At 38.7% G+C, this 15132-nt stretch overlaps 1 protein-coding gene across 3 annotated transcripts in view; it reads right to left on the reverse strand.

Annotated features, from left to right (window-relative positions):
• The window catches only part of FBXW7 (F-box and WD repeat domain containing 7), a 176634-nt gene that overhangs the window by 47689 nt on the left and 113813 nt on the right, over window positions 1-15132 (reverse strand). The window contains exon 6 of one of the 3 annotated variants that reach the window (XM_064417381.1): window positions 5839-8140. The exons of the other annotated variants lie outside the window; for them this stretch is intronic. Within the exon in view, the coding sequence (XP_064273451.1) occupies window positions 8129-8140 (12 nt within the window). The 3' untranslated portion in view covers window positions 5839-8128. Of the gene's footprint in view, window positions 1-5838; window positions 8141-15132 lie in introns of those variants that run through there. 3 annotated transcript variants of the gene reach the window in all.

Here is a 15132-nt window from a genome sequence, read left to right on the forward strand (position 1 = left end):
ATATTCTGGAAGAACAGACAACTAAGAAAAAATTTTCCAGTGCTCAGATGTTAAGACTCCCTCCCCGCAGCATTAATGTCTTCAAAATGTTTTTTAAATGAAAGGGAAAAGAGAAGTAGCTTGCAGTAGTTTCCAAATAATGCAGTTATACTATCTTTTATCTGTATGGATGCCATAATGGAATTGCACTTTTCCTTTAGGGGCCTTTGGGAATGAGGTGAGAATATTATCCTGATCTGCATTAAACCAGTAACTGAATTGAGTATATTTGCTTCTTCATGTTAAGCTAATTTCAAGAAGCTCCTAGCTTGTTAGCACTTTTCAGAGTGATCTTGAAGCAGGAAAGGAAAGGAGCAGACAGCTCAATGTATACAACAAAGGTTTGTCAAATAACATCAATATTCCTCATAATAAGATTGCCCTTTCAAAGTAAGATCTACTTAGAAACATGGCAAAGACCCCAGCTCAAAGGGACCAAGTGGATCAAGGGGCACACAAGCTGAGGGCTTAACTTAGAGGTGAAACAGACTGAAAACCTGGCTAGGAATCAAGACTGCCTCTTCATGTTGCCATTCCCACCTTTTGGTTTTAAACAAATTCTGGGGCCATGGCTGGGAGCCCCGAGTCTGCAAGAACACACTCTCCACATCAATGCCTCTATGCAGAGCAGAGAGGAGGACTTCAGACAACATCAGTAGAAAACCACAGCTGACAAGGAAATAAATATTTAGGAAGAGGAGGATACTGTGCTTTTACCAGTTCAAATCCCATTTTCAAATACACATGAAGGTGACCACTAACAACCAAACATGCTTTACATCAAGAACAGTTCCAGATCAGAGGCCCATCTGCTCCAGAAATATTCCTCATGCCTAATGCTATCTTCTCCTAAGGAAATGCCCACACCTCTCTACAGACATTCTTCACTCTAAGACAGCATAGCTTCCATAAGCTTTTCTGAAAGAAACTTGTCAAAACCAGCTCTCAAAATGGCAAGGCATGGGCATACTCTCTGCTGGATATAGCTGTACCAGAAGAGATTACTCTCCCCTCCTTAACAGATTTCAGTCCATGAGCTAAATTGGCTTATACAACTATATATAGAAGTAGATCTTTGGCAATAAATGCACTTTTTTCCCTTTAAACAGGCTAAGAAGAGATGACATGAGCAGCTTAAGTGGCAGATCTGAAACAGCAGAAGTCTGCTGGCAGGATGCATGACAAATACCTGCAAGTAGCCCAAAGGGTGGCAGTTTATCCAGCCAACTTAGCTGAGCTGGAAGATGACATGTTCACAGTACCAACTGGTCACAGTCACAGAAGCCAAGACACATCGGATTCCCCATCAGTAGGATAAGTGAGCTGAGTTCACTGGGGCCTCATGGTACTGCCAGGATTTGACCCAACATCTTATAAGCCCGTATTACTGCTGCTCTAATCATTAAAACCTCCCAAATCCAATATGTGCAAAGACTGGCACATCTGACTTCAAAAGCAGCTTTCTTTGAAAATTCTAGAGGCAAATTATTTAATCCAACATCAAGGTATCTGTCATGAAATTCAGTTGTGCTTGCTATCCACTGTTGCTGTTACAAGAGCGTCTCCTGTATTGGCAGTCCCAGTTCATTCACACATATACACACACAATAAAATCCCCTGTTGTCTGATGGGACATGCCAAGGCATCTGTTTCATACATGTTTTCAATAAATAGATATACAAACAGCATTGCTAAAATACATTTAAATTATTCAGTTCAAAAGACAAGTTAGTTGAAACCAGCCTTTGGTCAAATTTATGTTTTTCTTTTTTTAAAAGGAGTCCTGGGTTCTGTTTCTAGTGTTGCTACACGTGACTGTGCAACACCTGAACACTGTGAGGGGAAATCTGTAGTAACCTACACAGAGGATAGATATGCCAGGGGCCTACATTCTGCTGAGAATTAGAATGTTAGCAAATATACATGGGGTCAGCTTGCAGACAGCTGACAGCAGCCCCTTGAAGTGAAGGCTTGGATTCACAGCCCCTTGCTTTTTCAGTGTTGGAGAAGCAGCGAGAAACAGCAGCAAGAGGTTTAATACTACTAGCAGATAAAGCATAAATGTTTCAGAAACCCTAGATTACATGCTCTGAACCCACTGCACAATGATTCCCTTACTATCAGTCAATACAACTAAATGAAACTGCACTTCTATTCTGCAGGCGTAAAATGATACATCAGCAAAATAATTTTATTGATGTCTTTTGGAGGTGGTTTTGGCTTCACCAGATGGAAAGGCCTTCCAGTGAAATTCTGCACAGATATTACTCATAACATGCAGTTGCACTCAAAAGTTTCAACTTCAAAACCAACTGACTTTTATTAATGAGGGTGTGTTCTCCAAACACATTGAAGAAATACCTAAAATATCTTCAAATCACACATTTCTTTCACCACTTTCGACAGACCTTGTACCACCATACCAATTGACAAGACAATTTTATTACAGAGCCCTTGCTCCTGCTGTAATGATGACAACAGAGCCTCCCTAGGACTGTGGCTACCCTTCAGGCTGACCCTTGGCTCTGGGGCACCAGTGGAAGCAGTGCCTACTGTGCCTCAGTGGGTAACAGGCTCTGCATGTTATCTGTCACTCCTCCTTTCCCTGCAGCCCCCTGTACCCACCTGCAAATCCCCTCTTGTACAAACAGCCCAACCTAATCCACTCCAACCAAACAAGCGAGCTTGGCAGAGCCTTACTATTCAAAATATTTCATTTTGACAAACATTGCCAGCAGATTTGAGAGGGCATTTCCCTTAAACAAAAGGGTTGTTTACCTGAGCTTACCTAGGCAAACAATCTGTAAGGACATGGCTGTGGATCTCTAGCATATTCCTCCTACTGGTTGTGCTGTGGGAGCAGAGTACTCAGGAACAGCTGGATAAAATAATATCTGAAATTGCTGCAGCTTCTTGCTAAGCCTGAACTCTTTGTCCACCTTAGTTTTAACCAAGCAAAGGGTTTGGTTAGCAGAGAAATAGCAGCTAAAATTAGAATTTTCCAAGCCATAAGACTTTAGGGTTACATCAGCAAAGCTACTACACAAGACATCATCACTTCTGTGAAAAGTATTCTGGCAGAAGCAACGATGGTCACTTTTTTTGTCGAACCAGAAAATCGCTGTATGCTATCATGAAGGAACAGTCATCATCCACATGATTTGCCTGTAAGTGTAAGCCCTCACAGATGACAATACCCCCCTCAAAAGAAACCCCAAAACACTTTGACAAAGCCTAATTTGTTTACAGAAGCTGAGACCATCTACTAACCAACCTGAAGGACACCTTTAAAGGCTGTATCTGCAAGCTCTTTTAAGAAATCCACTCATGCACAGAAATCTGCAATATGAAAAAAATCCCGGGAGGGAAAGTTCAAATATGCAAAAAAAGTACAAAGACAGTACAAAGAATTTACAACCTTCTCTCTCTCTCTCTCTGTGGCTTTTTTTTTAAACTTCTGTTTGAATACCTGATTTTTTTTCCCTTTTTTCTGCTCACTGGTAAATAAACAGAACAGGCCTATTTCCCACCTATTTCAGCAAAATCATAATAGTAAACCATTTTTTGTTTGTTGCAGCAGTTGCAAGAGGTGAAAAGTTATTACCCAGTGAACCTAGTGGATTTATTTAATAATTCTTTTATCAGTAAAACTATGTTTTTGTTTAAACGTGATAGACTTTTCTTGAGATTAGAAAGTTTCTCTCTTCCCATAAACAATTTTCCTTCCATTTTAGCTGAGTTTCTTGTGCCAAGATATTTGAAAAAGGCAACTTACACAAATATTTATATGTAAAATCCTCATGATAGAAATTACAAAATTAACTTTACAAACGAAAGTGACTTTCTTTATAATCAGAGTCCAGAATTTAATGCTAGCATTTAAAACACATAAAAGAACTTTACCACAGAGAAATATAACACAACATCTACCTCAAATGTCAGAGACAGTTAACTTTTCTTGTATGTTTGGAAAAGAAATCAAAAGAAAACAGTAGGAAAATATATTAGCTTTGCTTTTGAGAGTTAAGAGTAAAGAACTTTTTATTTTTGTTAACCCGTGTCATATCAGAATTCAGTCATTATAATTTATGTCCTTTGGACTTCCAAAAATGAATGGGAACCTTACTCTCAGAACACCAGAAGCCATAAAGACAACACAACAAAGAACTGAGAATGTGATGGAACAAGTAATGAGAGTGTAAATCTGAAGTTCAGTGCTTCTCTCCATTATCAGTGCATGGTAATTTTATGCTATTTTCTGCTGAGGCTCCTTTGAACAGAACATTGAAGAGTGATTACATGTCCAAACTTTAATAAAATGTCAAAATCCACTGCTTCATTGTATCTGCAATTGTGATGGATTCCTCCTACACATGGGATAAGAAAGGATAGAATTTTGTATTCATGGTGCTCCAAGCACTATATTTTAAGTTGGGGCTTGTTGTACATCAGTTATTTGCCAACCAGAAAGTCATTATTATAACTTCACATTTTAATTAAAAAGACATTTTTGCTCTTAAAAATATGGCTTCAGATCTTGAATACACTTCTAGAAAATAAAGATTTTTAAAAATTCAGTGGTTCTCACCACAAAACAAATCCATGGCCAACATCATATGTCACCACTACAAGGGGTACAGAAGACAGCAGACTGGGTTCTTCCCTGTAGTTTTAACTCTGCTTAAAGTGAAATAGGAGAAAATACCTTCCTCTTGGGAAAAGAAACTGCAAAATCTCTGGTTTGGCCTCAAAATTTGTACCTTTTACAGGCCAAAGCTCACACCTCCAAGCTCTGAGGTCTGTCCAATACCAATGGAAAAAACAGCCACAGGCAACTGGGGTGGTCTTGCTTCCACCTTCCTACCTCAGGTGGTGTCGTCAATGCCAGATGGAAGATGGAAACTACAGGCAAACCAGACCTGGCACCAAAGACACATTTGTTCTGCTCTCTGGAACTCCCACCATGTGGCAGTCTCTACAGCCAAGGTTAACTATATTCTGTCCTGCAGGCTAAAATTCCCCCACTTATTTTTTATAGCACAGATATCATCAGACAAAACAAAATCAAATTTTTACTATTATTTTTTCTCTGTATTTTGGACAGACCCTCTTCTTACAATGAGATTGCACGTGAAAACTTGTTACTCGAAAGAGATTGCTTTTCTGCTCATCCTACTGTCTACAGATGGTGAAAAAAGTAGTTCTTCCTACCATAGAAAAAATAATCACTCTTTGAGTTTCAACAACCAAAAGCATTGTAAAGATTGTATACAACCAATGCAGTTCCCCTTGTAGAGGGAACATATCAAAGGCAAGACACCTGTCAAGAACACACAGCGAAATGTTGACAGCCAATCCAATGGTATTTAGTCAGCTTTTGCACACTGGCTGTTGCAGAGCTGAAAAGCAAATCTTACCACAACCGTCTTGCCAGGAGATTTAGCTCTCCTATGAGCTGGGCTTTGATGCGTCAGAGAGGAAAGGATAATTGTTGTGTTTTCTTTGGAAACAATGCAATAGTGATTGTGAGCCACACTTGTCTGAATTAGATGTATAATACCAAGTCTCATAAGAGACACTCTGAACTTATAAAGCTTGCCTGGCAGTGATAGGAGCTATTAAGGGGTCTGCTTTAATGGATAAGAAACATGACAACTCCCACAGAGGATCAACTGGTGCTGTGCTGGAAGGACTGAAAATGCAGTCCTACTGTTGCACTGGTCCTCACAGGGAGAAAAATGAACACACGGCTCACATTAAGATTTCCAAAAGTGTCCATCCTGATTTTATTGAGAAATACATGAGCGAAGAACTTTGATTTCTTACATCCCTTCTGAAAGAACTTACTGCAATTAAATTAAGCTTTTTTTTTTTTGTATTCCCCAAATGTAGGTCAAAAAGCATTTGCAGGTCCAAATGTTAATCATCATTTTGAATCTGATGGCACTGAAAAGAACCTTGAAATAACAGATCTGATTGGTGCGGCAGAAACATGAAGCTAGTTTGCCACCCTCTTCATCAGCCTGAGTAGTGTCTGTGTTAGTCCTGCTCTGAAAAATTACATATTGCACCTAGATTATTGCCAGCTTTGTGAGACAGCTCTCTCTAAAATCCTGACAAGTAGGGAGACAATAATAATAATAATAATAATAATAATAATAATAATAATAATAATAACTTATAGCTGCCCCTTGCCCATTCCCTCAACATAAAAAGTTTGACCAGCAGCCTATTGAGTGAATTACCAGGGAGGATGGGTACCCACAGACCAGGCGTCACCCCAAAATCCAACTTCTGCCTGGTAAACCATGCTGCCTGATGTACATTTCTTATCTGATTTAGAGTGCACTCTGCAACAGGAAATTTCTGTCACCAAGAGGAAGGTGATCATCTTTCTGCCTTGGAAATAATTGAACCCATGATGGCTATACTACTTATAAACTCCTGACCAGATATGTTTTCAGCTAACCAGAATAAATGTATTAGCCACAGTTTCAAGACCTCAGCGTCTCCCTGTGTTGCAGCCAATGGAAGCTGTACTCTCACTCTTCCTGGTACACAGTGCCCAAACTCCCATGGACCAGAATAAGTGCTTTCCATTATTCTCAGCTGACATCCAGCATAATAATTTGTCTGTCTGCTTCACAAATGGATATCTTTTTATTTCTCATATTGTCTTCAGAAGGGATAGGGTATTTGTTTCTTTGCAATTCCTATTTTGAATTAAGCCCATTTTCAATTCTTTTATAGACATTATTCCCAGAGAACAACTAATTCCCATGATTTTCTTTTTCAGTGCAGGCCTTCAGGCTGACTTCTTAGACACTGTATATCCACTCCACTTACTGGAAACCATGATAGGCTGAAAAAATGCATCCATTTGCTTCAGCTTTCCATTCATACGTGTCCAAAAGTAATGTGAATCAGGACTTTCTTCCCTCCCAAAACCAAATGTAGGATACAGCAACAGAAGTGACTTTAACAGTCACTAGTCATACAGACAGTAAGAGAACAGTAGATGGGTTGGGATTATGCTAAAAGACTTCCTGAAGAGAGTTTTAGCACCATGCTGTATAATGTCATTCTGAATTTTTACATAAGGTCTTTGGTAACCTGAACATACTTCCAGGAATCACTCAAGATCTGAAGCAAGACAAAAATACAGCATTTGTGTCCTCTGCACAGCACAGTTTTACATAATATATTTACAGGATCACATCCAAAAAGTTTAAACAAACTTATGGACAGTTACATGATGACTCAATCAGTGAAACTGCAGAGAGTGGCACCAATGTAAAACTAGAGAAGGGCATATGTTAGCAAAGTGAATTGCTGCAAGGCTGCTGAATAAAGCTACTAACCACCTTCCTTCAGGACTTTTATGCTGTTGTAGGTATATCTTGCCTTACGGTATTTCCACCTGCCATAGACCTTGTTAGCTTGTGTTTCAACAATACAGATGAAGGGCCAACACCACAATTTCCTAATTATTTTAATTTGCCTCATTTTTTGGAGAAGGTTTCCTAATTAATATTAAGCATCAAAAATGCTTCCTCTTGAAGCTTCACTGAGCTCTTGAGTTTAAAGTACAGCTGTTAAAACAGGCTTCAGAAATACAGGACTGATGTCTTTTTTTTTTTTAACTGGTTATTCTGAAGTTAACTGAAGTTATTCACTGGTTTGCATGATTTGTTCAAAACTCAACAGTGAAGGCTTCTCAGCTAAGTCCTACAAAGCAGAAATATTCCCAACAGAAAAACTGAGCTAAAAGGCTGGCTTTTACTAGGGAAGTAGAAAATTTTTCTGCCATAGCAAAAAACTTCAAGAGGACATTCTCTGTTGTCAGTAACTGACAATTAGGTTTTGCCCATGGGTTGCAAACACAATGAAGCATCCAGCACAGGAGATCCAGGACCCCATCATGACAAAGACAGAACCACAATGTCTCTGAACACTGTGAAGTTTCAGTAATTTCCATCCTTTCTCTGAAAACTGTCTTTGATGTGTTCTCATTGTCAGTCAGTTGCTTCAGATGTTGATTGCTCATTACACTGATTTCTCCACTGTTTCCAGTTCACTGAAGGTTTTATCATGAACTTTTCTGAAACAAATCAGTATAAAATATCTTTAGTGGGATGAGGTTTTGGAATGGGCTTAATTCTGTTTCATCCACAATGGTGCCTGCTCTCTGTCTGCTTATTAGCAAAGCTTCTTGTAGCTTTTACTGCATCTATTAGCTTTTGGGCACTTTAGATCCTACTGCAAACTTTATCACAAAACTCACATGTAGACAGTGTAACAGGCAAAGACAGGGAGCTGGAGATGTCTGAGTCCATTCAAAGTTGTGCATCTGTTCTGAGCACCAAACATTTACCAGCCATAGGTAACACCTTGGTCTTTGCATGCATTATTTTTTAAATAATGTGGAGAATACAAACAATATACCTGTAAAAATTAAAATGCAAAGGAATTCTGTACATTTTTTAAAATATTTAAAGTGGAAACATACAAAAGGTTGTCAGAGGTAGTTCTCAGACTTTAAAATGTAATTTGCTTTTCACAAAACCCAGTCATTTGAGATTCCCTACCACAAAGATGACATCATAGATCTGGGAGATTCTAACTTGTACCATGATCATTTTGCATTTAATACAAAAACTTATCTATGCACTCTGACTTCTTTTTACAGCAAAGCCTTAATTATGTACTATCCAAATACTCCTACTGAATTAGTTTTGCACAACTTAATTCAAATTAACGTTGAAGTTACATGACACTTAAAAACATCCAGACTTAGATGATAAAGTTCCATGTTACCACCTATGCACAGACTCCAACGTACCTAATGCTTTCTGCTATGGAAGAACAAACTGCCTCGTTAATTTACACTTGTCCTTAAATTTAGCTAAAAGGTCTTCTGAAATATACTCACAGAGCCTTTTATTCATCTCTACTCATCAAAGCATCTCACAGAAAACCTAAAGTGAAACCACAAGGTTGGCCACAGAGCTGAGTGTGGTCCTTACTCAAGGAGCTGCCCATTTGTCACACCTGGACACCACACAGCATTTGTACCATGGATCTCCCATATTTAGCTGTGCCAACAGAAGATGCTGCTGTCCCCACCACAGAACCAAAGGAACAATAAATCCACTTTATGTTAAATTAGCTGAGTTAGTGCAAATCACCCATTTAAACTGGCTAAGCTTTTCTGGCTGATTGCTCCACAGCCAGTGTGGGAGCTCTGCTGGCTCCAGTGAGGCCATAATTACCACCAAAGGGGCAATAGGAACCTGCCTGGGGGAGACGAAGGTTTCCAGTGGCATGGATTTTAGCCAAGTGAACGTCTGTCTACGACCTCCAGCATGTGATTTTTAATCAAAGTAGTGATACTAGCACAGGCAGTTGCAGGACGGCCTTTACAGTGACAGCAGCTCTTACATCTGCTCTTCATGCACCACAGGACGTGTTCACTTGGCCAGTTAAAGATGTTTAACCCCTGGGTATTCTACCACCTTTCTGCAAGAGGTTACTGACCTTAGAGCTCTGCTGCTCTTTCATCTCCTTCATGCAAAACATTTTCCAGGTAGCTTAAATCAATTTTGATAGCCTTTTAAACTTAACTATCTTTGCCTAAAGCAAGTTAGATCATTTACAGGATCCATTTGCCAGCAAAGCTGAAGGAAGGAAATACCTTCTGGCAGACTACTAGACAGTACTGGAAAAAGAGGGAGAAAGCAGGAAGGTGGGCTGGAGGCAGAGGTGTGCAAATAAAGCCTCCAGGAATCACAGCTGGATTCAGAAGATGGCAGCTGTTCATAACCTCTTCTTGCACTTTTCTATAACTGCATTTGAAGACAGAAGTGTGAGAGCAAAGTGCTAGTTTATAAATTCGGGGGCTGGAGGGGAACTATCTCTGCTGCAGCAGCTATCACGACTGGGTCTTTGGCCATTACCTTTCTTTGCTTCATTACTTTTCTTGTACTTCAATACAGGTCAAAAACTCTAATAAATTATATTTGATTTAAAGAGTTTGAACAAGTTGCAGTACTGAAGTCCCCACTTTGCTCTTGACAAACTCAGAATGAATGTGCTTCAGATGTGGAAGCTAACCAGTGAACTTGCAACTCAAAACTCATATAAAGCTGTGCTTCAATGTCCTCTATGTAATTTTGAATGTGATCATTAACTCATTCAAAGCAGAACTCTTTATATCACATTTTAGTGTGTTAGCTCACACTACAGAGAAGGAATGGAATTTTGCAGCTGAACACTGCTGTTCTTTAAAATCTCTTGATGTTTTGTAACTATTCTTGAAAAAAAAACTGGTCAATAATTAATTAGGTAAGAAGCATCTTGATTTCTTCTCTCAAGAACATAAAAATGTGGCTTGAATTGTACGTACATCTGTAAACTGGGCTGGAATAAGAGCTCATCTTCTCACTGCCAGGCACTGACTTTACACACTACAGTTGTTGTGCTGCAGGCCCAATATCTACAAATACAGCACACCTCCTTATTATAAGTAAAGGAAGATTTATGGGTAGTGGCAGAATTTTTCACTATCCCAAATAATAAAACTGGGATGGGAGCAGGGAAGGAGACCAAAAGGTTGAGCTGATAAAGTTCCAGGTATACCTGGTGTGGTGAACATTTTAGGTACACTTCTGAGACTTGCTGATTCCCACCAAGCAGAAAGGGCAGTATTAGTAATAAAGGAGAAGTTTGTCTCCAATGGCAAAGAAAGAGGTAAAACAAGGGGAAAGAACCCCAAGATTATAGCATCCCATGAAATCAATAGCTCTATTGACTCTATGGTTTTATTGTCCCAGGCTCAATGCTTTGGAAAGCATTCTGTAGCTTTTCCTGGAGGATTAGGACTGAGAGGGTCAGAGACTGTGTGGGTACTCTGAGAAATGTTAACCCACCAGTGTTTCCACCCTTCATCAGCTGTCAGAGCACTCCATCTGTGCTTAGTCACCCCTGGGAGTCCCAAGGGGCTCAGAGCAATGCCAAAATGCACCGAATTCCAGAAGGAAGCCAGGAATTTGATGATCTTGTTACAAGAGCCATGCACTAGAGCCACACAGAGCTGTGTTAGCACATACCAATTACCTTGTATTTCAGACAGTAAATGATTAACTTATATGTCTAAATGCAGAACACCTGTTCCCAGCTTGCACTTAGCCTCGTAATATCCAGCTTCCATTGCAGGCCTGGAAGAGCAGTCCCAGGGCCCTAAAGCTTGTTCTCCCTTCTCAGCTACAGCAATAGAGCCAATGGAAGATGTACTGGCTCTAGACACAAACTTTGTTCAGTTCTCTCTTCAGATCACCTCAGCCCGTGAAGAGAATCAATTTCCATGTGTATGTAAAGGGTTGGCTTCTGGCAAAGGTTTGTATAATTGTACAAAATGCAAAAGTTCAGTCACAACATCAAAAGGAAAATTATTTTTCCTTTCATGAGGTCTGGGATTTTACTGTTTGTTCACTCATTTGTTTTGGCAAGAGCCCTGATCATGAACACAGTATATACAATCCTATGTTTTTTTAAAATCCCACAAACCAAATCAGGGGATGCTGAAGGAAATGAACTGTGAAGTGGGGGCAGCAGGATAGTATCTAACATTTTTGCAAACAATCCATTTGTCACTTTCATGGACCTGGGTTAATTAATATTCTATAAAGGTCTTCCAAAAGTTGAATACCTCTCAAGTTCTGAATTCATGGGGCTGACCTTAGACTTTCTCAGAATGATTTTTAATGCAGTCTGTTATCAGCAAAACCCGTTTAAACACATGTCCCATCTGCCAGCACCCCATTTGCAAAAGAGCTTCTTATACTTGCAGACAGTAAAGCTTCTGCCTGCTTCCCTCTCTCCTCTAAATACCAGCTGTATGGTAATGAGCACAAACAGCTGAAAAATACTGCACAGTAACAAAGCTGGTACGAAGCGGGCAGAACAACGCATCCACTCAATGAGGCAGTTGTAGCATGAATTTAGCAGATTAGCTATTGAACAGGGCTGGGGGGAGGTTTGGAAGAAATGTAAAGGGTCTACACAGATAGCAAGAAAATGAAAAGAGACCAAAAGGGCACAGGCTACCAAAGAAAAGCCCAAATTCTAAAGTACTTTTGTTGAAACTGCATGAACCAATTCTTCAAATTTTCTAAGGCTTACTCGTCCTGTACTAATGATATGCCAAATGCTATTCTGATCATTTGCAAGTTCAGTTAGTTTTTAAAGGAGGCAACTTGTTAATGAAAGTCTTCCATTCATTAACAAATCTCTTCATTGGCCAGGGGTGGGGGAAGTCCTTAAGAACAGGAACACGCTCTCCTACTTCAGTCTCTGGTACTTTCAGCATGTGTGACCAACAAGAACCATACTATCTATTAACTTTTTGTATAATAGCCCTCTCAGTCCATCCATTTTTTAAAGACATTTATTTAAATGCTGACAATATTCACGCTACCCTCCAGACACTGACAAGCTTTTTAAGCAGTGAGCATAAAAGACACTTGCTTTTAAGAAAATTTGTGTGTAACTGCATTCAGCTGACAGACATACAAGGCATGCAGTTTAGTATTTGTTTATACAAGTAGCTAATTTGATATACACTGTTTGCATAAAGTCTTAAAATGGCACATGCACTTTTGCACTTGAAATTACACACATCTGTCTAGTGGCAGATGTGAAAGATGCATGCAGTTTTGATACATAAAGCTGATGTGAAAATACAGGACTTTTTTCCTGTTCACAGTTTCCCATCGGCATCTAGCGTGTTACTGCTGCTTTTGAAGAATTGGAGCCCAACACTTTTGAAGAAAAACATGGGAAAAGATGGTGTATTGACACTGCCCGAGCAAGTGCTCTGTCTAAAGTTTGATACATAGGGTTTGGGGATTTGAAATTCCTAATTAAAAAGCCTTACTGTTACAATCCCTCAGCATCCTAACATTTGTATTTAGCAACAAGTAAGTCTAGCAAGATGTTTACCAAAGATTCATCCACTAAGACATACTGCAATAAAAATACTATATTGTTTCTAAAAGTAACAATGAAATGAAACCTTCTATCTGGGCAAAAAAGCATACTTCTAAGGTCATCACAATGAAGCTCCTAAGAAAGCAAACAATCTTTTAACCTTTATACATTGCACTCAGAGAGTTAAACAGAACAAATCATCTATGTTACTGGCTTCTGTTCACTGCTGATCACAGAATAAACAAAAACAAAAAGAGAAAGCAATTTTCTCAGGGCATGAAAGAGCTTGTCATGGAGCTATACAATGGTATTCACAGATGATATTTTTATTGCTCATGTCTACTATAACCTTGCAGTAATAGAAGAAAAAACCCCACTATTGACATTCACTGTAAGTCTCTACCTAATTTCAAATTTTAATGTAAGTCAAATCTATTGAATTTAGGTTAAAGAACATGTACTTTGATCTTTCCTAGAGAATTCTAGCACACATTAAAAATATTTTTCATCTTTTAAGCACCTTCAGGAACTCATGAAAACTTAATGGAACAAAAAAAACAGGTAACAGACATATTCAACATAAAGAGATACATAAAATGTTAGCTAATGACTAATTAATCATAAATTACTGGCTAAAAAAGTGTTAATATTCAGTTTATATACTTATTATTAGTCATTACAATTATCAGTGATTCCCATAATTTTCTGTACTTAAAACTTAGCACAAATATCACTCAGTTCTTATTTTAATTCTGTTACCTGAATTGTTTAATATGCACCATGATGAAAGCTGTTAGCTTAAAAATGCTAAGCAAATTAAAGTGGTTTATTATGAGAGAAGGTACAACACTTGAAGCCATGCAAAAATTAACATGTATTTCCCCAGCTCATCAGCACTCCAGGAGGAAAGAATATGATACTACAATTTGTTATATCACTCACCCAGGCATGCCTTGGTATCTTCAAAGGAGCCTGAGTTGCTCAGTGTCATTATTTAGCTTTTCAGACTATGGTCCTGGGGTACTAAAGCAGCACCAATGAATAGGGAAAGCCCTGCTTATTCTAGAAGATTTAAACTGGAATGATGAAAGTTTTTTTTTTTCGTGTTTCATATAAAATTTTCTAAAACTCTGTATTTTATGACTTAGAAACAAAATTAAACATTCACAGAAAAAAAAAACCTCTGAAGTTGTCTATGAAAAAATCCAACAACATAATATAAAACATTCAAAAATATGCAAGAAAAAGTTTGTCACTGAAACTGGCAGAGCTACACTCAGTCACCTCAAAATCTTCATTATTCCTAACATTTGGACAGAACACCAACTGTAACAACCAAAAACCGTAAGAGAAGACTGGAGTGAATGTTGGCTCTGTTGAGAAAACAGTGACATGAGAAATTATCACAGAATCACAGAAGGGTTTGAGGTGGAAAGGACATCAAAGATCATCTTAATTCCAATTAAGATGCCACCCACTAGATCAGGTTGCTCAAAGCCCCATCCAGACCAGCCTGAAACACTTCTCAGGATGGTGCCTTCAAAACTCCTTTGGAAAACCTAGTTCAGTGCCCCACCACCCTCACAGTGAAGAATTTCTTCTTTTTATCTTTTCTTCTTTATATCTGAGGATTACACCTATACTCATTGTTTCAGAGAAAACATCCCAAGATTAGGACTCTTCTCTTTGCAAAGGTGGTTTCAAGAGACATTGAGAGAATGCCTCCTTTGGATACCAATTTATTCTACTGGGTAAAAATATATCAGGTATCCTCAGTATTTCAGTTCTGCAGGATGTCAATTAATTCATATAGAAGGTGCCATTCACAAGGAATAAGTACTTCAATGTACTTTAATATTCAAAGTGAAAAAACCAACCAAGCAAAAACCGTGTCAAAGTGGCTTTGTTGAAACCCTTTTATATTTCAAGTCTAGCTGTACTTTGCCAGCACTTGTCCATAATCTTCATGTGCTTTTACCACGTGGAAGCCTTTAGAAACTAACAGTCATAAAAAACCCCTGAATAATATCTATATTCATGAGTATCAACAGTGTCAAGGAGAAAACAGTGTCTCATTTTAAACAACAATATTCTTAACTGTATTGG

This window comes from Passer domesticus, chromosome 4, assembly GCF_036417665.1.
Source record: "Passer domesticus isolate bPasDom1 chromosome 4, bPasDom1.hap1, whole genome shotgun sequence".
Lineage (NCBI taxonomy): Eukaryota > Metazoa > Chordata > Aves > Passeriformes > Passeridae > Passer > Passer domesticus.